General features: G+C 35.8%; 2 protein-coding genes across 3 annotated transcripts; one reads left to right on the forward strand and one right to left on the reverse strand.

Moving 5' to 3' along the window:
• The first annotated feature begins 1,060 nt into the window (after window positions 1-1,060).
• Window positions 1,061-8,325, forward strand: Cox10 (Cytochrome c oxidase assembly factor 10). Of its 2 annotated transcripts, XM_043426256.1 has the most exons (7): window positions 1,061-1,216; window positions 1,338-1,578; window positions 1,675-1,954; window positions 2,306-2,501; window positions 2,597-2,772; window positions 6,580-6,897; window positions 7,932-8,325. In XM_043426256.1, the coding sequence occupies exons 2-7, from the start codon at window positions 1,501-1,503 to the stop codon at window positions 8,159-8,161; spliced, it is 1,278 nt and encodes a 425-aa protein (XP_043282191.1). In that variant the 5' UTR covers window positions 1,061-1,216; window positions 1,338-1,500; the 3' UTR covers window positions 8,162-8,325. The 2 variants fall into 2 exon arrangements, with proteins under 2 accessions (XP_043282191.1, XP_043282192.1); XM_043426257.1 differs by lacking the exons at window positions 1,061-1,216; window positions 1,338-1,578 and having other exon boundaries at window positions 1,818-1,954; window positions 2,289-2,501.
• Window positions 8,326-8,440: 115 nt separating this feature from the next.
• Window positions 8,441-17,335, reverse strand: LOC122414913 (uncharacterized). Its single transcript, XM_043426581.1, has 10 exons — window positions 14,880-17,335; window positions 14,724-14,764; window positions 13,671-13,967; window positions 13,325-13,484; window positions 13,041-13,236; window positions 11,670-11,918; window positions 11,438-11,583; window positions 11,063-11,160; window positions 8,717-8,881; window positions 8,441-8,655 (listed from the first exon to the last, which is right to left on the reverse strand). Exons 1-10 carry the CDS (start codon window positions 17,032-17,034, stop codon window positions 8,494-8,496), a joined length of 3,669 nt encoding a protein of 1,222 aa, XP_043282516.1. The 5' UTR covers window positions 17,035-17,335; the 3' UTR covers window positions 8,441-8,493.
• Window positions 17,336-23,403: the final 6,068 nt, after the last annotated feature.

A 23,403-nucleotide genomic window follows, 5' to 3' on the forward strand; every position in this document is an offset into this window, starting at 1 on the left:
ATTGTTTTTCTTCAAAACCAATGCAGGTACCTTGAACGTCTTTGAATTCCGTTGCTCTGTTGAATCAAGTACGCTCAAAGGACAAGTACTTTTAACTCATATTCAAACATAATTTGTATCGATCCAATCGACGTCGAATATTGTGAATAATATCAGAAGCTCCTGAAAGTCTGAAAAGAATCGATTTTCTTATAAGTCTCTGCCACCATATAAAGTAAGAAATGATTAGCTTGCATGTGATTTTTTTGGATCTAAAAGCTTCTTAGAACAATTCCATAATGTTGAAATTTGGAGTTACTCATAAATTACTTGCCCTTCGATTGATATCATAAATTTTAGTGCTGCACGTAAATCAAATGGTAACTTTTTTCAATTTATTAGAAAATACTTGGTCTCGAATTGATATAATAAATTTTAATGCTGCACGTAAATTAGATGGAATTTTTTTTAATTGATTTAGCTGTTTGAATCAAAGAAGAAGAATGAGGCATAGGTTTCCAAAATTATTTCAAACGCGATTTTTCGGTTTTTTATTTTTACTTGCTATTTGATTCTTTTGACACTTTAAAAAATAGATACAGATTAGTTTTTTTTAAAGATAATGTTTTTTCAAGATTTGTGAAAATTTTTTCGAATTGTTCTGTATTTTTTTTTATAAATTAATTTTTTTTACAATTTTTTTTAAAGTTTTTTTTATGGATGTTAATATTTTAGTTATCAAATTATATTGTCAAATCAGTGTAAGGCCTGCTACACACGGTCAATAATATTGCGCAATATAGATGATTGCACAATATTATTGAACGTGTGGATGTAGTATTGAAACATTGCGCAATCATTGAACAGAAGTTTGAGCTATCTTAAATTTATGGCGCACTACACACCATACAAACTTATTGTGCAATATTACTGTGCAATATTATTAACCTTATGTAGCGGGCCTAAAATGCTAAAGTACGAAATTCGCGGTTCCTTAAGCAGAAGTCAGCGCACTCTGGCACTCTGGTGACGAATTACGTTTTCGTCACACCCCGGAGTATTACACAAAACCGGTGCTCGGTAACCGCTAATTTCACGCGGTACACGAAGCAGGCGGTAGCAGGACAGCCTCTTCCTGTTCCATAGAACATTTATTGTCTATGGCTTCTGGTATTATGGTCTTATGCAACCTGTCATTACTATCTTATATTCATCACAGATAAAAGTCGTGAGGCATGTGAGTTCCCAGTTTTCATACATATTGTGTGCGCAAATAAATGAAATAATTTCTCATTTCTATTGTAACATCATCTGGTTATACTCTTCTTTTTTAACTCCGTATATTTACCAATTTTTAGGTTATGCTCAACCGTAATACCTTTTTCCAAAACGTCTTTTTTTTCTCACGTGTGACAAATGTAAAATTTCGTCTGCGAAATTTCACTTCAATTGGAGGATCACTTTCTTTTGACAGGATGTCTGCATCTTGATGCCATTTTTACATGGAAACACTTTTTCATAATGTTACTCCGTAATGCTCCTTTGTGGCTCAGTCGTAATGGAACACACACCTCGAGTTCAAAATTTCTCTCGATCTTGGTATTCTACAACAAAAGAATGATTTAAATTACTATTACTAAAAAATTCTTCTTGTTTGAATAGTATAATATATTTTTGTGTACATATGTTACTTAGTATTCAACAAGTGCTTCTCAACAAGGACCCAAAGAAACATCACTGCTGGAAGAACCATGGATCAGCATATCAGAAAAAACTAAATTGCATATTGATTCCTTAAATCCAGCAATTTTGTGTCCACCAGAAAAATTGTTCATAGGTGCTCAAACAAATATTGCCAATTTTGTAAAAGTTAGTGGACTGGCAGGAGTCAAAGATGCAAATTGGAAACCAATGGAATTTGATGTCAGCAAACTCCATACATATTGTTTGATGCTCTCAAAAATAAGACTCACCAGTAAGAAATATTATATTTCACAATATTTTACTTGAACACCGGTCAGTAGAACCGTGATCATGAAAGTTCAGTTTATGTTGAGATAGTGTATAATTAATATTTCTGGATGCCATTGATTTAATAAATAGATCAATTCAATATTTCCAGAAGAGCAGAAATTTTGAAGTTGACTCCAACTTTTTGTCATCAAAATAACGTTTGAAAATTTATCTTAAACATTGAAATGTGTAATTAATTTTAAATACATGTTCGACTTTTTTCTCCTGATGTTTAACAGCTATTTTCAATTAACATAAAAACTCATAAAAATTTTACCAGGATAAATTATTTATAGAAAATCTTGAACTGCAGCTCTTGTGGTGATTACAACAATGGGTGGTTATGCTCTGGCACCAACAGCCTTTGATCTTCAAACGTTTGTTATGTGTTCGCTGGGAACAGGCATGGTATCTGCAACTGCAAATTCAATCAACCAATTTTTTGAAGTACCATTCGACTCACAGATGTCGAGGACAAAAAATAGGGTCCTTGTGCGTGGTTACTTAACGTAAGTTACAACATCTACAAATTAAAAATCGCGGGATAGAAAGAATATAAGTTGTAAATGGGAAATTAGAATAATTTAATTGACATCCAACTTAGCCCTGCTCAAGCAATCATTTTGGCAGCAACATCCGGTATCGTAGGACTTTCGATACTTTATTTTCAAGTGAATGGATTGACTGCTGGACTTGGAGCTGCCAATCTTGTCCTTTACACGATTATATATACTCCGATGAAACGATACAGTATTTCAAACACCTGGGTCGGAGCTGTTGGTAATTTTATTTTATTTTATTTCAGCTACACAGAAATAATTCATGTCATTAGGATTGTTATCACCGAAATTTTTCAAAAGTTTTGTTTTCAGTCTGTGCAAATATCTTTAACTACCGTCCAAACAACGTTCAAATGCGATTCTAAGCCAAAGTTATGAAAAATACAATCCAAACAGTACTGAAAGCATCTCTAGAAATGTTTCCTGAATATCCTTATTTTGAGAAAAACATTCACATACAATGCTATTATATACCATTCTACGATATTGAAATGGTATATTACACAACAAGGGCAGAGAGTTCGAAATTCCTGCACTGCACATTAGAGTCGCAAATAATGCATTACTTTTCGTACATCATTGGCGTTTTCATTACTCATTACATTTTAATGAGTGATGAAAAAAATATTCACTACCTACTACTACATCGTAATTTGTAGTGGAAAAAAGTTCTACTATCCATTACATAAATGATTCTCAACACTTTGTTCCATAAATTTTTTTCGTAAAGTCGAGACTCTTCGAGAAAAAAAATCATGAAAATGTACATCATGCTATTTTGCAAAAACCGCCATCTTAGAAAAACTGAGTGGGAAAAGTGTTTATAGTCAGTATTCTGGAAAGGTCAGACATTAAGGACACCTTTGCTGGCAATAATATAATTATTTAAGAGCAGCAACAATCACGAAAATCGATTTGAAAGAAAAAAAACGTCATAGATTCTTGACTTTTTAATTAAAAACGAAAAATAATAAAGATTTTGAGTTAATTTTACAAAATGAATGACAGCTTCTGAATGAGCACCCTCAGAAACCCACTATATCAGTGGGTTTTGAAGAATTTTTCTTTTGTTTCTTTTTGTGTGTCCAAAATTGCCGTTTTGCACATTAATGGGTTAGTAGGGTGATGTTATATAATATTTTCACCACACCTGCGCCGAAATTTCAACTTTCCGAAATCGGAAGGTTGAATTTTCGGTTCATGTGTGGTGAAAAATAGTATACACTCCACGGGAGTGAAATTAGACCACCTCAAACCGCGTGCTTATCACCCTCGCCTTCGGCTCGGGTGACAATTCTGCCCGCGGTTTGAAGTAGTCTACTTTCCCTCCCTAGGTGTGTAATATACTATTTGAGAGTAGAAGTTTTAAAAATTTTTTCCGTGTAGCAACATGCTTGTAGAGTAAATTCTGAAAATTTCAAGATTTCCCAAACATATTTACGCCCACAGTAAAATTGTAACCACAAACGCAGGAAAATCTCATGTATTTTAAACGGAAAACTTCAACCCCTGTGGTCGAGGGTTAAGCATTATTTTAAAAATCTAAAAAAATTACAGCTTTACTTTTTATGTATTTCGAACTGATTTATGGGGCGGAAAGAGTAAAATAAATTTTTACCCCAAATAACAGCCACCCTAGTGCTTATATGCATACTTGAGAAAAAAAATTTGAGTACTCGGGGGCCGCATTACGTGCGAGTTCGAGTTCGTATACTACTATTACTTGTACTAGACAAAACGGAACTCGAAGGTGATACAGAATATGAGCCGAAACCTGAAATTAATCATTTAAAAATGTTTTTAAATCACGAATTTTGCATGATTCTTTGCAAAAAAATTCAATATCATACTTACAAAGTTCGTTATTTATTATGGAACAGTATGTCAAAAACCACGTCTCCAGAAAAAGTAGATAGAGAAGTTTAAAAAAAAACGGGAAAAAATGTATAATGTTCTAGGCAACCAATACGTTTATTTTATACGACAAAAAATAAAAATTGTCCGATTATTTGTGGTAGAATAAATATACAAACAGTTAACCTCTTAGGTAGCATTGACGTCAAATGGCGTCAATGGCTTAATCGATTTCTACGAAAATTGGTACCCTGAGGTTTTCGAGGCCGCTGATTACGAATCTGCACTCAAAAGCAACAAATTCAAAATGGCGGACCAAAATACAAAAAACATTTTGCACATTAAATATGTTCAAACTTCGAAAATAACTCCCCAGTTTGTATTGCAATGACGGTAATTTTTACTTCTCACTTCTTCCAGCGAACGAATTTCATTCGACATAACTAACCTATACTATTATTAAGAACATTAAACTAATAATAAATCGCATTTCAATAAATTTTTAACCGGATGCTGCCGTACAATTTCGTTTTTTTATGATTGATTTTTATTTGAATGAATAGTGATGGGCCGGACAAGTACTTTTAACTCATATTTAAACATAATTTGTAACGATCCAATCGACGTCGAATATTGTGAATAATATCAAAAGCTCCTGAAAGTCTGAAAAGAATCGATTTTCTTATAAGTCTCTGCCACCATAGAGTAAGAAATGACTAGCTTGCATGTGATTTTTTTGGATTTAAAAGCTTCTTAGCACAATTCGATAATGTTGAAATTTGGAGTTATACTCATAAATTACTTGTCCTTCGATTGATATCATAAATTTTAGTGCTGCACGTAACTCAAGTGGTAACTTTTTTCAATTCATTAGAAAATACTTGGCCTCGAATTGATATAATAAATTTTAATGCTGCACGTAAATTAGATGGAATTTTTTTAAATTGATTGAGCTGTTCGAATCAAATATGAAGAATGAGCCATCGGTTTCCAAAATGATTTCAAGCGCGATTTTTCGGTTTTTTACTTTTACTTGCTATTTGATTCTTTTGACACTTTAAAAAATAGATACAGATTAGTTTTATTTTAAAGATAATGTTTCTTTAAGATTTGTGAGATTTTTTTCGAATTGTTCTGGATTTTTTTTTATAAACTATATTTTTTGACAATTAAAAAAAAAAATTTTTTTTTAAGTTTTTTTTATGGATGGTTTAATTATCTCTTAATTATGTCTTCGCATAAATTTGGTATAAAAATAAAATAACTATTTCTTCTAGAGATCTATCTTTATTTTATAATTTCGAACCAGTTTGTTTTGACACAACTTCGAAAAAATAATAATATATTGAAATATTGATGTTATCAAACTATTGATACTTATTTAAAGAGATAAAACCGACTATGCAGTGGATTTTTTTTTTCACCACACCTGCGCCGAAAGTTCAACTTTTCGAAATCGGAAGGTTGAATTTTCGGTGCATGTGTGGTGAAAAATAGTTTACACTCCACTTTATACTAAAACTATATAACTATATACTAAAAACTATATACTAAAATAGTATTTACTCAAACCGCGTGCTTATCACCCTCGCTTTCGGCTCGAGTGACAATTCTGCCCGCGGTTTGAAGTAGTCTACTTTCCCTCCCTAGGTGTGTAATATACTATTTCATTCTGTTCTCACAAGTTTCACGAGTAGAACCATTGTTTGTAACGACTCTTGGTCGTATTTATAACTTTTTTTGACGAGATTATTTTTTAAAATCAAAACAAATTTAAGAAAGTATAGATTTATACAATCAAGACTCATCTCATAGTACCAAAATAAATATTTCTTTTTTCATACCATTTGCTAATCGGGGATTCTCGATATAATAAATCTTAGTTTTGTAAGTTAACTCCGTCGTCGATGGAGAAAGGTACCTAAGAATTCGTTATTATTTGTTTTTTGGCGAGACAAAATAATCTACATTTTTTGCTAAAGGTTCTTTGTTGTTGCGCAACGCCGATTAAAAATTTGGTAATGTCAACTAAAGCCATTGGAAATCATCTTGATGAAATTTGTACTTGACAACGATATTTCCAATGATAAAAATATGTTTTCAAATACAATTCTCTGTTTGCGTTGTTCATGATAATTGATTTAATAATAGATCTTGATTACTTTTTAACTAGTTGGTGCTATTCCTCCATTAATGGGATGGTCCGGTTGTACCGGCGACATATTTGCTCCTGGTGCATGGATTATGTCTGGTTTGCTTTATGCCTGGCAATTTCCGCACTTCAACGCTCTTTCGTGGAACTTACGACCAGATTATTCACGAGCTGGTTATCGAATGATGGCAGTGACGAATCCAGTGCTTTGTCGACGAACTGCCTTTCGTTATACAGCCGTCATCATGGGATTGTCTTATCTTACACCCGTGCTTGAAGTTACTAATTGGTGGTTTGCTCTTGGGGCAACTCCATTGAACGCGTATTTTCTATATCTTGGTAAAATTTTCTTCACTTCTCTCCATTTTTTAACACTTTCATGTAGTATATTAAAAATAATGGAATTTCGAAACGTTGATATAATCTATAGTTTAAAAATAAGTAAATATTCATCTTAATCGAGCATATTAAAAAAGATCAGTAGCGTGATATCGGAAAATCATAGAATTTTATCGACAATGATAGAACATTTTACTATTTTTTAGTTTCCATCGACCCTGTTGAAACCCCTATGGGTTTTTACCAGCCCGTATTATTACTTTGACATAACTTCAACTTCCAATCGTCTAATATTCCACCTTTTCAAAAAATCCTCCTCCCTACAAGTATCACCAACAAATAGTCACTATTTCTCAACAGAGCCAAACAGAGAAATGAGTTACAATTATCAGCACCATCAGTCCTTATTATTTACAGTTCAGAAATTGATGTGTGAGGCATTGCACGGCTAATACTAATTAACGCCAAACTTAAATGAAGCAGTCTCAACCTGGCATTACGAAAATTATATTTTAGCCTTAAGATGATGGATCAGTCGGTAATCACAACCGTGAGTGCGAGAGAGATAGCTGCAAATTTTGAAAAGGAAATTTTTCCACATCGTTCGTCTGATCGAAAAAATAAAAATGTCATCGGATTTTTGCGATCGTGCTGCGTACGATGACATTTTTATTATTTTAATCGGACGAACGATGTGAAAGAGTTTCAATTTCAAAAATTCGAGTTGTGATTACCGACTGATCCATCATCTTAAAGAATTATAGTCCTATCATGCATTTTGTTTAGTTCATGATAATTCTTACGAAAAAATTGGTTCTAATTCGAAATTGTATTAAAAATGTAACAGAATATTTTTACATGATAGTTGTTACTTTATCTCGAGAAAAAATTATAAAAAAATGTTGAACATAGATAAACCTATTGGATGATACCGTTCAAAATATACATTTGTAACGAAATTAGGTAACGAAATTGGTTTGATTTAAGCCTGGTGTCATGTACCTATGCAATAATTGTTTCATTTGTTTATGCAGCGTGGAGATTCAACAAAAATTCAGACAGCGCAAGTTCCCGCAAATTGTTCAGGTTCTCACTCGTCCATTTGCCGGTACTGATGTTGATGATGCTGTTGTGTAAAAAATATTGGGCAAGTGGAAACGAAAAACAAAATCAAAGGAGCTTGACGGAAACGATACGTCAACCTGCAAATGATGTTCTGAGTATCTTGACAAGAACCCTCACGCCAACGGGATCATCAGTATGAAAAACTCTTGAATTCAACAATTAACGTAGAATATATATATATATATATATATATGTATATTTATAGTATTTCCGCAGTGGTAATATTCACTGCGGGAAAAACGTGAATAATGTACAAAGTTCTGTTAAAGAAAATATCATTTTCACTGAGTTCCTTCATCTTAATTGAAGATTCGATTAACATTTATTCCCAGGAGTTTTATAAAATAACTCTAATTTTCTCGGCCAAATGCACGACAAATATGAATTGATACTTTGTCAATGATATATTAAATGCAAATTTCAAAATCCCATTCTTTATTGAAAAATATCAATTCTTTCGTTAAAGATGATTCAAGTTTCCATATTTCCGGTGTTTTTCCTTTTCAGGGCGTACTCGATCGCCATTTCTCGCCTCGTTTTAGTTAGAATCCTGTGCCCCGGACAATTAAGATTTTGTTCGAAACATTTATTCCTGCAACACTGTCGGCATAGCTTGTATCCGCATTTTGATCCCTGTAAACGATAAGATAATTTCAAACCCGCTTTTCAAATTTCCATTCTTTTTGAGACGTACCAGTGGATTAGGACAGCCATGACATAAATCGTTGCCACGCTTTACCGTCGGTATTGTTCTATTTGGTCTTCTCGCTATTTTTCGCCATTTTTTCAATTTCTTCCGTGAAATTGCATTGCCATCGTCGTCTGTAAACGTATGTTTCATCGTTGCCAATGACAGTGCCTTGAAATTAATGAAAATAATGAAAACGGGCTCATTGAACGGAATTTATTTGAACTACATTAGGAGGTGCCATCACGGATACAACTGTTTGATATCTATAATATATAGAAATGAAATATGCGATATTTTCAGCAACACACTATACTGTCGTGAAATCTTGGTACAAGTCAACGGCGTGCTAAAACGTATCCCAAATATGAAACTTAGCATTGGCCTCATGAAATATTTTACCTTCAATCAAATAAAATGATAAAACATATTTAAAGATTAGGTAAGCTGAATGTTGAAATTTCTAATTATGAAAAATAGTATCAAACTTCACACCGATCATGTAAAAAGCGGAACGCCAAAAAATGTTTGGAAAACGAATAATGTAATTTCGTTTTAAAACTTTCACAGCCACAGCTGTTACAAAAATTATTATGAGAGGATTTCACTTGGATGCCGCATTTTTTAATTGATCAGCTGATCATCCAAAAGGGTGGGATTCAATATCCCGAATAACTTAATTGTAGAACGGTCGATATTTCGAAATTTTTAAAGTTGTGATATCAGTTTGGAGAAAAATAAGTAATTCGAAATTCTTATTCCCGATTGACTATTCAACAGATTGCGTGTTTAATCCAAAATTCCTTCTTTGAATTCGTATTTACCCGAAAATATATATTTCAATAGTTTTCATTTCGAATGCAATTTTAACAGACCACCTGAATGTCAAAAGTTCATATTTTCGAATTCAAAATGGAGAGTAATTGTTTTACTGACAGACCAGAATATAGAGTAGCAAAAAATCAAAAGTGAATTTTTCGAGCCTACAAAACTTAGATATGCAGAATAGCGATGGCTCGAAAAGGCGAAAGTCAAAATGGCGATGTTTAAAATTCGAGATCACCGGTCTGAGTGAGTGAGTGAGACGCGTGTATTTGGAGCTCCACTGCATTTCTTCATTTTAATCGATCGACTTTCTAACGTTTCGCTATTTTGACTGTTCGACTTTTTGGTGTTTCAGTATTTCAACCTCAGTAATATTTGGTCTTTCGTTATTATATTTTAAAAATTGTGAATTTTCACAATATCGCTGACTGTAGTAATTTATGAATCGAAAGAGTGATAGTCGAATTTTCGAAAAATCGATATTTTAGTCATCGTCCTATGGGCGATTGTTACATTCTATTTTCTATGTAAATGTGCTTCAAACCTTGCAGTTTCTGCTTTATTTATTTTCGGCATTCAAAGCTCTAGTCGAATCTATCTATCTCCATATTATCATTCGAAGTTTATAAACTCGAGATTTTAGCTGTTCGAAATTTTAGTCATTCCAACATTTGATCCCCACCCATCCAAAAAAACTCTGGTTGACTGATGCAGTCAACCGGAACGATGATCATACGCATATAATGACTACATGAGACAAGGGAGCCTCAGTATCGGAGCTCCTAACTTTTACGGCCATTGCACACTCCGCGCGATGAGCGATGAGCGAGGAGCGATAGCCAATGAAAACTCTGCTTTTCCGGCAGTCGCCCGGAAAAGCAATTTCCGTTCGTCAGCTAATACTCATTCTTCATCGCTAATCGCGCACAGTATGCAGAGGCCATTATTATGCAAATCGTAATGTTTGTAAAACCTCGGCAATACGCTGAAAATCAACATAGCGTCCATCCGGAAGCTCCTTATAATAATTTTCGCAATTAGTCAATGAGTACGCGCAAGTGCGAGAGAGATAGCCAAAATACGGTTTCCTCGGCTAAATTGGAAGATTCTGAGAAAATGCAATTCACTTCGTATTCTTTCTTTGATAAAAGAAGCACGTAAGAGTCGTAGTCGGCGGATGGCTGAAAAATGAAATTTTTTACGATTCTCAGGAAGTTTGACAATGTACCGTTCATTTCTTGAATCACAGGTTAAACGTTAGATTAGGAATTAGTAGCAAGAGTAGTGACTAGAGTCTTATAGGTCACGATGAACGTCATACTTATTATTCATGTGACCTAAAGGCTAAAGTTAGTAAAGGATATTTACATGAATAATACTTGAAAGCAGCCCCTGGCTTTATGCCGGTATATCGGCTTACCACACTGATCATTGTACTTCAGAAAATGTACACATCACCATCGGGAACCTCATTAAATTCTCTTAGATTATCGCGTAATTTTAAATGGAATTTAATTTTTATCTCACCCTGTCTTTTTTTTTTGCTTCGATTTTGTTGATGTGATCTTCGGGCGAGTCTCTCACGTAACTTTTACACAGCCAAGGTGGAAGTTCGAGATCATAACCTAAACGAAGCAAAATTATCGACGAAAAATTAATTTCATTGAATTCCAATTTTCCGGGGTATCTCAGAAATTGTTAGATTATCTATAATTCAATTTGACTTACAAGCACAATTTTACTGTACTTGCAATCAAGTTCAATGTAATTTAACTGTACTTGCAAAACAAAACTATTTGGTAAGAATACACCTATTATAATACTATAGTAGATTTGAAAAAAGGTGCCTTCGCTGGAAATTTTCGAGGGATATATCGGATTTCGAAAACGCCAATGACGAACCGTTTTTAGTGACAGGCCATTCATCAAGTCCCTCATGGCATGGAAGATATCGATCTCTGATCGATTCAGCAACGAATCTGAACGATTCCATCGTAGAATTTGTGGCCAGTATCGACCTCACTTCTTCATTGCCTGGTAAACAAAGTCTGATGATTAAGTTATAGAAATTTAATGTCCTTATATAAAATAAAAGCATTCCATTAAACTTCACCAACGAAAATAAAATACGTACACATGTTGGAACAATTTGAAAAGATGCCCACGAACATAGGAAGCTGGAGCTGGATAAATTTCTACGAGATCTAAATATTCAAGAGCAGGTTCCCAAGAGGGCGGATTTCTCGATTCGTAAAGATACGGATTATAAAGATTTCCTTCTGCGCACATAACTCCGTCGACTTTTGTTACTGCAATGCAACGTTCAGCATCTTGGATACACTGGATGTTTCCGTTCGCAAACATTGGTATTTTTACGGCTTCTCTGTTGGAAACATTATTTTTTAAAGCAAAAATATACTTTCCACACTAATATCCCAGCATTAGATTGGTACCATTGCTAAATTAAGAAATTGAGAGTCATCGAGCTTGTGTAACCAACTCAAAATCGATGGTTACGTCTCCCGTGGTAAAGTATTACCATGTTATATAGTGAATACGGTCGCTGTTACATGTCAGACACCTCACGTGTATTCTACCGGATTTATCCGTGAGTTTTTCTTGAAATCGTGACAAATAGATTTCGTAATGGGGAGTGTTTGGTGTAAATCCGGCTCTGGTCTCTCCGGTTGTGACAAATATGTGTACAATTTAAAATAAAATAATCTTTGTAGAAGAGAAGTGAATGAAATACGAACATGATTTAATGAAATTTTGACTACCGCGGTTGGTGAGAAAAATCTGGTGTCCAAAAACGAACCACAGTCGGAATAAGCTTATTAAATCACATTTTTTGATATATTTTATATTCGTGTAATCGTTAGATTCGCAACAAAATCAGGCAGAATCGGATTTTAGTTTGATTTTTGCACACTTGGCGCTGCGTATGCTATCCCTCGATGACTCTTAACCAAAAACCAAAAAAGTTAGGTCATTTGCGAGAAATGAGATATCGACTGCTACTTTCTAGGGGCGAAATCCAGACGCTTTCGGATAAGAAGTTTTTGTGTAATTGCAATCAAAAGTTTTTAATGCCCTATTATGTGGCGAGGCTAGTTGTTCTGAAGGTCTTTTGGTTTCAATTTATTAAATCGGTTTGGAAAGAAGTGTTCAGCTAGAAGAACTTAAATCTTTGTTATCCGTTAAAGTGTTAAACGATAGGTCAAAATTGCGCGTAAAAATAGTCACATATAAGCGTACTGTGAGAGCCTTTCTTGCGTCTGCCGCTCTACCCACACTATCCGATAAAAATATATTAAGAATAAAATTCTTGTTAAATTCTAGTAAATTCAGTACGATCTAAGACAATTGTTTTAAACCTTAATATTTTATCATAAAATCTTCAAGTTTTCCAGTTGAGGCGCACTCTTTAGGAATGGGTTTTGTCGGAACAAAATAAAATAACACTAGAAGAAAATCATTTATGAATGAAAAAAATGATATTTACCTGACAGCTTTTATGTGTTCCCATGAGGCGAGGCCCGTCAAAGGTCCTTTCTGCTCACGGGTGCGGCCATGAACAGTAAGAAGACTTGCTCCCGCATCCTCGAGCATTTTTGCATAATCCACAGTTTTTGATATTTCTGGGAATACACGTAACTTACAGGTTACTGGAATGTCCAATTTTTCCTTTAAGGTGCTGACTACAAAATAATTTCAGATAAATATTAAACATTTATTTCATGAGTATCCAGGCTAGAAACATCAACTAAAATGATTTTTTTGTTGTACCGATTTTTTTCAGTAATTCCCAATCATCCTGTAAAAAGGCACCGTAATTGCCGCGTTTTGCTATCGCTTGAGGACAGCCAATGTTTATGTCGATTGCATCGCAATACGGCTGAGCCAAAAGGGAGGCTTCCAACAATACGTCCGGATCATTACCACAAAACTATTCACAAAAATGATAATAATAATAATAATAATAATAATAATATTAATGGTAATGGATTCAACCAATTTATTGAAGTGTATTATTACCGTGAATTCTCGAAAAATCTTGATTTAGTTTTCATAACCGTTATTTCATTATATGAAGTTTCAAAATAAATACTTAAAGCTGAAGATCAAATAATACTTGAGTTATGAGTGGTCGATCTTCACTCGAACTGGCCAAAGCTTCTTTCCTGTATTTTGGATCTCGACAAAAAACCGATGAATGGAGCATCGGAGTATAACAAAGATGGGCACCGTGTCGTCGTGACAATAAACGCCATGGTAGTTCGCTGGCGTCGACCATAGGTGCAACGACGTATCTAGGTGACCCCAAAATTTCTTTCCAAAAACGATATTCTTCAGACAGAGTTGACTTTTCCATTTCCACATAATCATTAATGTGATCTAGCATCGTTACTTTTTTTCTGTTAAAGTTGAACAACAATCAAACAGGATGTTTTCCTGGAAAATATAAAAATTCTACATCGTTGTTGAGACACACAATGAAAATAATACATGAAAATAAAATAGCATACAATGGAAATAAAAATTAATAATAAAATAAAATGTTGTTTTTGTTGTTGTTGTTATTATTTTCATGATGCTGCCTACGATCAAGCATATTTTTCGCGGACGATTAGAGTACAAATAAAGGTGGATCAATAATCGTGATGATATTCTCTACCATCATTCACTTGCAATGTTGGGCAATTTGTTTTCAACGTAAATAATGTGCAACTTATATAATGGAAATTGTTGCAAGATGCAAAAGGGATATAGATAAAACTTATTCATTGCCCTTTATTGAGTATATAATAATATAATAAAAATTACGCCTTTTTACAGCTAGTTCTTTCCTTTATTCATCTTTTTTCGATAAAAAAAAATTTCCATCAACCTTCTTACCAAAGAAAATTTTATATACAGCAAACGGTATAAAATTACTTGAAATACATTTAATCGGCTATTGGAAATAAATGACACTATCTTTCAACTTTTACCTATATATGTCACATAATGTCACATTTCTCTACATAAAATATATCAATTCGATACGATATGAGACATAATGGGTGTCTGCATTTTTACGAAAACTCGGACGGTTGACTCAATCTTCTGGGCTTATTCCTGGAGATAATCTTTCTATGAAAAAAAAAACCATGTATTATTTTTTTTAATTTTTCATCCACCTTACCTCTCCTAAAATAAACGGACGCTTTTGCTCCTCGTCGCACCCTTCGACAACGTCAATATGTTATATATAAATATAAAAATGTTACTCATCAAAAATTGCTGTACGTGCGATAAGTTTTCGTTTACTTCTTCATGAACCAAATCTAAGATGATCAACCATTCGAATTAGTTAAATTTAAATTCTGATTAGGTGGAAATGGAAAATGTTTAGGATTAGGTGGCGATCGTGGTGAGGCGGGTTTCGACAATTCAGATTCAGGAATCGGCGACAATTGGGCGGTTTGTGTCACATGAGGTCCCATTTTGAATCTTGGACGGCGGCTGAAGGACGGTCTTCGTATACGAAGTTGTTGTTGGCTTCTCTTCGACAAAGGTAAGTTAGTAAACATGGTCTCGACGCTGGGGTTGTCATTAATTGTACGGATCCCCCCACTGTTGTTGAGTTGACAAACTCGTTTCGTTGTTAAATTTAAGGGTGGAAGTTTGACCGGTGGACGGCTCGTCTGAATCTCGTTAAGTGATTCGTCCTTTGAGAGCGACTCATTTTGGCTTTGAGTTTCAGTGAAAGCGGGAACATCAGATTTGTCAGGGCGATCAGCAGGACTGGCTATCGGTGTAATTTTATTTTTTCTCGATCGTCCATTAGTATCCGAATGAGTCGACCTTTGTCTTGCATTCTTCCGTAACCGTGTACGCAAGAAAGTCTGTATTCTACGGACAGTCGTGCAAGATCTCGGAATGTTTTTTTCGTTGTCAGCCTCGATACTCCCGTGTCTGAATTTTTTCGTTTTGCCAGATCCGCGGGGTTGATTGCGACTTTGATTATCCATGGCGTTACTGCTTGAACTATTTGAGGACCAGGCATGATGGTTTATAATGGAGAAGCAACAAGAAACGGGCGAGGGTGTGGATGGTTTTACGTCTATTGAATCAATACTCCCAATCGTTCCAATAATCGCAGGTCCCCTTGTATCCTCGGAGACAACGCTTTGCGATGAGGACAATTCGATAGATGTTGCGTCATCGCGACTATCGTAAGAAAAATATAGATGAAAATTCCGTTTTTCACGATTAATTGCAAGATTGAGAGCGTTATTCACATTTGAATTGCTCTCTCGTGTCGCGGAAGATGCAGGATGGCTCGAGCAGATGTAAACTTTTCTCGTTACTTCATTTTGTCTATTTATTGCAGATTTGTTGACGAGACTGTTACAAAAATGATAACGAATCGGCGGCTCCACATTTTCGGATGATCTTGAAGTTTCGCCACAAAAATTGGCAGAACTTGACGCTACATTTGACGTACAATCAATGCGTTGAAGGGTGTTATCGGCTGTATTACGCATTCTCTTATTTCTAACGTATTCGTAGGTCGTCAATCCGAGACAAGCAATGTATCCGTGAAAAAAACAAAGATGGATGAGTAAAATAGCCGCAACCGTCGAGAGAATGCCAACGATTGAGATAATAACGAGAGAACCGGTACCTGGCAACGGTAGAATCGACAATGTAGCGTTATCCATTATACCATTCGAGGAGTTGTTTTCCGAATTATTTACGAACGATACGCGTGTATTATTTCCTTCGGAACTTGAAGATTTCCGAGAGTATCTCAAGGTAACGAGAGTTAATTCGGTCACAATAAGACCAACGATGATGGTTGATCCGATGACCGCGCTAATCAGGCAGATGATGAAATATGGATAATTCCTACCCCCTATACAATTGTTCAACCATTTACAATGATGATCGAAATTGCCAACGCACTTGTTGCACACCGAACAATGCTTGGTACGTTTAGAGCTCGTTGTTATATTGCACAAATGACATCGACCATTTTCGATAACATGGAGGTGACGATGGCGATCAAATTCTGGGACAACAACGTTACTTGAACGTTTACGTACTTCCTTGTCCGCTGGATCAACTAGTAACGCACCCAAATGTGAAACAGCATGCACCAACAGAGATGAGCCTAACACATAGCTCAATATCTCTCTCAATGACGATGAATATTCCGGCAGTACAAAAAAGTACGTGCCGATCGTAACAATCGATATTATCAGCCACCCAACCACTTGTTGAGGATGTAGTGGCAATTGCAAACCATCAGTTCTTCGTGTCCTTCTTTGTTCCGGTGAACCGAATTTATCTTGTAAAGAGCAACAAATCTTCGCACCAATAGCCGGGACTTTCATCGATTGAAAAAAATCTTTTCCCTTGGGTCCTGATAGTTCTGAATTCTTCGCTCCCGATTCTACTTCCGTCGTACCTGCTCCTATGACCGTTGCTGCTGCTAACGCCCTTTGCATTACGCTCGATTGGCATCTCGACCTTTTCTATCAAAATCTTCAGCGATTCTCATACGAATCATGAGATTGCAGTTTTCTCTTTACCCATTCAAGTTCACTGTATTTTCGCTTATTTCTTCTTCAAGGCCACTGTTTGAAGGACGAACAAAGCGGCACGTTTTCTTCATACACAATAACCGTATCACCAATATTTCTCATTATTTCTTTAATTTTTCCTTTTGGTGCTTCGAAATGACATGCCGAGTAAAATAATTCCAAAACAACGAAAGAATTCCACAGCGATTTTTTTTTTTTATCAAACTCTCACCGATCACTGTTTATCCCGTCCTTCCTCACTCAATAATAGCTCAACGAGGAAGACGCAAAATATAGGACAGGCTAGTTGCCTCAAACATCCCTCCCTCTTCGTCTTTCCACGGGCGACGCCGCGCGTATGCGGAATCGATAATGGCATGGCAACGTTACGTGGCCTGTGTGTCGTTCCAAAGGAAATCTACCCCTTCCCCCGCCCACGAAAAGTCCATGGCTTTTCTGAACAATCAAAATAAAGCTGAAAATTTACACTTCTAATGATAATCCGAATACAAGAATTTGAAAATAAACGGAAATAGCCTGTACATCATCATATTCGAGTATACAAAAGTGCGCCAAGCTCCGCATAAGCTTTCTTCTTTAATACTTGATGTGCAACCAGCTACCATACTTTTTGCTATTCGTAACAATAATTGAGTCATAGGTTTAACTTCTTTAAACTGACAGATACTGATAAAAATGAGGAATGTATGTAGTTGTTTTTTGTCTCCCTTACGGGTTACACAAAAATAGCGAATCCGAGATATTGAACGCCGTAGTTGGCTATGAAAAAATTGAGCTACAACAATTCACAATATGATGATTAAATCTGCAAGAAAAATTTAATAATTTTTAAAATTCAAGAAATTGCAAACTCTAATAACATTTAGGAAGTCCAGTATGAAATGAGACATTCATATGTGGTATCTAGCCCAAGTGTGTAAACCCGTAACCCTGATCCTCTCGGATTTCTTTGATTTTTTATGATCACATTGAGTCTAAAAAACACCTTCATCATATTTTTAGAGTGTTCCGAACATTTCTCATTTCGAAGAATTTTTTTTTCGAAATAAAAAACATAAAAAAATGTTAAGCCATCACCCGTGTAGGCAGATTATTTTTTCTGTATTTTACAAACTATTAACGTTCTCAAAATTCCAAAAAATTCTCAAATTACTCACCTTGAGCCGATACTGAATTCTTTTGGCACTAATTAATTTCGCTAATGAATTTCGAATAGTGCACAACGAATTATAAACTTTGAAATGAGAATAATGCTTTCGTGATGCCTGCATAATGCTCCACAACATGATATAGCATGTGGGGTTCGTGTGGGTTTTTTTTTCAAAATAGGTACAAAAAACTCTACTTTCAATACGATTAACGATAACAACATGATTATTAATTCATTGTCAGATTGATTGATGAGAAATAGGTTTCATCGTAGTTTGTGCGCCCGTGAAGAAATGCATGTTACTTGAAGTATATTTTTAATCTGAAATACAGCATGAATGTTGTAACAAAACTAGAGACATGCATATTCTATACTTTTCGAGCAGACACCTGTAAAATCATCGGGATGAATGGTTGTAAGATTTTGCATTCAAGAAAGAAAACTTTGTCAAATAAATGTAGAAGTTGCAAAACACATCAGATACCGAACGAAAAAAATTACGAAAGAAGAAAAATTAGACGCAGAAGATTACAAACTCAAAAAATGCAAAAAAAAATATTACACGAACAAATTGCGAACAGAAAATAAGATCGAAATTTTTTTTTAATAATTCTAAACTAAAACGTTAAAACAAATGAAAATTGGTGGTTGTACTAGGCAAATCTTTTTTCTAGCTCACATTACCTGATCTAACTGTATCTGTTCGGGAATTAGCGAGGTTACGGTGACGGCGAGCGCTATCGGGATCGAGTGCTCGCCCCGCCGCGGGCGTCGTCAGCTCGCGGGCCTCGGGAATTTGGGAAACGTGAGACAATGGGCATTTCGTGCTCTAGTTCTCACGATCCCGTGGGTGTCAGCACGTACTGGACATGTAATTCGGGTGCGAGCGACGCACCGTGTGGCGCATGCCCACGGCGCGTCTTCATCGATCTCTATATTGATTTCATCAGTCTTGGATCCAGTCTTACAGCATGCTAACGTGCTCCGTGCTCATTACATTTATTTTTGGCTACATTCCTCTGATTTTCGGTTTCTTTCTCCAAAAATATTGAGCTCATCGCATTCAGGACATTCTCAGCAACAATTTGGCTTACATATCTGGACAATTCTCTTTCAGATCCCACATATATTTCGGGATTAACTTGCGGGCACTCACGAGCAGGCGTCGGCCTTTCTTTCAGCATCTTCGAACGTGCCCGACGAGGACGACCGGGTCTTTGATCACGGTACGCCTTAATCTCGGGTACACTCTTTGGGTTCTTTCTCACTCTGTTACTTTAAAGTCACTGTTTTATCATCGACCAAAAATAAAGAAGCAGTTTTTTACACATTTTACGGCAGCCGGTATTGCGTCATTTATTTTCCCACCAACATCAGACCCTCACACAACAGTATCTTATACTTGAAAATTCGAAAATCGAATACAATGCCAAGTACAGAGATCGACAAAAAAATTTTCATTTTTCATTTGTACATTGATCAAAAATATACATCGGGAAAATAATTATTATCAATTGATTAAAAATCAGCAAGTATTGCAAATTACATTATGAATTGACCAACCAATTTCTAATTGATGAAGGAGATATTACCAATTGACAAAAAATTCCCAATTGATGGAGAAGATATTGTCAATTGACCAACGAATTTCCAATTGATGGAGGAGATATTACCAATTGACGAAAAATTTCCATTTGATGGAGAAAATATTGTCAATTGACCAACCAATTTCCAATTGACGGAGGAGATATTACCAATTGACGAAAAATTTCCAATTGATGGAGGGGATAGTGCCAATTGACCAACCAATTTCGAATTGATGGATGAGATATTGCCAGTTGACGAAAATTTTTCAATTGATCCAGAATGTTCTGGCAATTGACCATATAAAATCCAATTCTAGAAAAATTTTTGGCCAATTGGTGTATCGTCCATTGGCGATCCGGGCGATACCAGCGACTGATTTACGCATACATAGAATGCGATACGCCCGTGAGCATCTTCTACGACGCTTAGGTCGACGGCTCGATGGTTTTCGATGTCTAGGTCGACGGCGCCATGCTTTCGATATCTAGATCGACGGATCCATAGTTTTCGATGTCTAGATATATTTCTCCATGGTTTTCGATGTCCAGGTCTGTTTATCCATGGTTTTTGATGTCTAGGTGTGTTTATCCATGGTTTTCGATATCTAGGTATATCTCTCCATGGAATTCGATGTCCAAGCATATTGCCCCGTGGTTTTCGATGTCTCGGTCGACGGCTTCATGGTTTTCGATGTCTAGGTATACTTCTCCATAGTTTTCGATGTCCAAGCATATTGCTCCATGGTTTTCGATGACCAAGTATATTCCTTCATGGTTTCGATGTCCAGGCATATTGCTCCATGGTTTTCGATGTCTAAGTATATTTCTCTATAGTTTTCGATGCCCAAGCATAATGCTCCATGCATTTCGATGACTGGGCATATTTCTCCATGGTTTTCGATGTCTAGGTATGATTTTCCATGGTTTTCGATGTCCAGACATATTGCTCCGTGGTTTTCGATGTCTAGGTATAATTTTCCATGGGTTTTAATGTCTCGGTATATTGCTCCATGGTTTTCGATGTCTAGGTATATTTCTCCATGGTTTTCGATGTCTAGGCGTATTTCTCCATGGTTTTCGATGTCTAGGTGTGTTTATCCATGGTTTTTGATGTCTAGGTGTGTTTATTCATGGTTTTCGATGTCTAAGAATATCTCTCCATGGTTTTCGGTGTCTAAGTATATTTTTCCATAGTTTTCGATGTCCAGGAATATTGCTTCATGGTTTTTGTTGTCTAGGTATATTTTTCCATGGTTTTTAATGTCTCGGTATATACCGCCATGGTTCTCGATGTCTAGGTATACTTTTTTATCGAAAACTATGGATAAATAGACCTAAACAGAAAAAACTATGGAGAACTATGCCATGACATCGGAAACCATGGAGGAATATACCTAGACATCGAAAACCATGGAGAAATATATTTAGACATCGAAAACCATGGAAGAATATATTTAGACACCACAAACCATGGATCCGTCGACCTAGACATCGAAAACCATGGCGCCGTCGATCAGGACATCGCAAACCATGGATAAATAGACCTAATCAGCAAAAACTATGGAGGACTATGCCAAGACATCGAAAGCCATGGTGAAATATACTTAGACCCCGAAAACCATGGATCGTCCGACCTAGAAATCGAAAACCATGGAGACAACGACCTAGACATCGAAAACCATGGGGCCGTCGACCTAGACATCGAAAACCATGACGGCGTCGACCTAGACATCGAAAACCATTGAGCCGTGGACCTAGACATCGAAAACCATGGAGCCGTCGACCTAGAGATCAATACCATGGCGCCGTGAACCTGGTCATCGAAAACTATGGAGCCGTCGACCTAGACATCGAAAACTATGGAGCTGTCGACCTAGACATCGAAAACCACGGAGAAATATACTTAAACACCGAAAACCATGGATCCGCCGACCTAAACATCGAAAACCATAACGCCGTCGCCCTGGACATCGAAAACCATGGAGCCGTGCCCCTAGACATCGAAAACTATGGAGTCGTCGACCTAGACATCGAAAACCATGAAGTCGTCGACCTAGACATCGAAAACCATGGAGCCGTCGATCTAGATATCAAAAACCATGGATCCGTCGACCTGGATATAGAAAACCATTGAGCCGTCAACCTAAGCGTCGAAGAAGATGCTCATGGACCTATCACATTCTATGTATGCGTAAATCAGGCGCTGGTATCGCCCGGATCGACAATAGATGAGGCGCCAATTGGCCAAACATTTTTCTAGAATTGAATTATATATGGTCAATTAACAAAACATTTTGGATCAATTGAAAAATTTACGTCAATTGGCAAATTGGTCTCCTCCACCAATTGGAAATTGGTTGGTCAATCTAGAGTCGCGGCAGCGACTCTGAGACAAGTACATTTATATATATGACGAGTTGCTGCCAGAGTCTCTTTACCGGACTTGGTAATATCTCCTCCATCAATTGAAAAATGAATCATCATTTGTCAATGAAGTTTCTATCAATTACCAAATATTTGGTCAATTGATAATGTAATTTGAAATAATTACTGATTTTTAATCAATTGACAATAATTATCAAAATTAGTGGCAAAAAATTATTGATGCCGATCCCTGGCCATGTACAACGGCCACATTTTTTGCTTTACGCCCACGTAACCCGCGATAAAACCTATTTCTCATTAATTAGTATGACTAAATAATAATTATATTATAGCTATTCGTAATACAATTAGAATTATTTATAGGGGAAAGTAGGGCAAAGCGGAACACTTCCCCGAAAATTTAGAACATCTTTTTCTCCATTGGAAATCTGCAAAATTTCGTTATCCGACAGAAAACATGCTTCACAAACTCAAAATTGAAGGAAAAATTTTTTTTTTTTGAAAATTCATTCTTTTTTAAATCAATAAATTGACTTATTAGCTCAAGACAATCCGTGAAATAGTTGTTATCATTGAAAATATGGATATTTCCAACATGGGTGATATTTATACAACTTAATTTCATTTATACGGTAACTTGGAGTTACTCTTATTTTTTAAGGATACACACCTGAAATGTGAGAAAAATCACAACTCTTTTGTTTTTTTGGTAATACCATAGAAAATGGATATAATGTATATTCAATAAAACAATAGCAGTTGTTCCTCCTAGCAATACGGCGAACTCGCCATATCGCCATAAGCTTACAAATTTGTCGGAATTTTTCCCCGCCGGGGAAAATGCTGTTCTAGTTTTCGAATGAGCTGATCCCATTTCGATCTCCATCGAAGAATTCAGTCGTGGATTCTGACTCAAGTATTCTGAATCATTTTAGTCATAAGATTTTTTTTCACACTTCAGATGAAAATGAGTGTGCGTTTATTCTTCTCCCATTAATCAATTCCATTTCATAAATTTCCACCAAGTTCTGTTGAAATAGAACGTCAAGAAACGAAGAACGTTTAGCAAAATTCAAAATAAATTCAAAAATGAGGTAAAATAGGCACAAAAAAAGTCGCCTCAGCCCACATTACCGTTCTAATATTTTCAAT

Source organism: Venturia canescens, chromosome 8, assembly GCF_019457755.1.
Source record: "Venturia canescens isolate UGA chromosome 8, ASM1945775v1, whole genome shotgun sequence".
In the NCBI taxonomy this organism is placed as follows: domain Eukaryota; kingdom Metazoa; phylum Arthropoda; class Insecta; order Hymenoptera; family Ichneumonidae; genus Venturia; species Venturia canescens.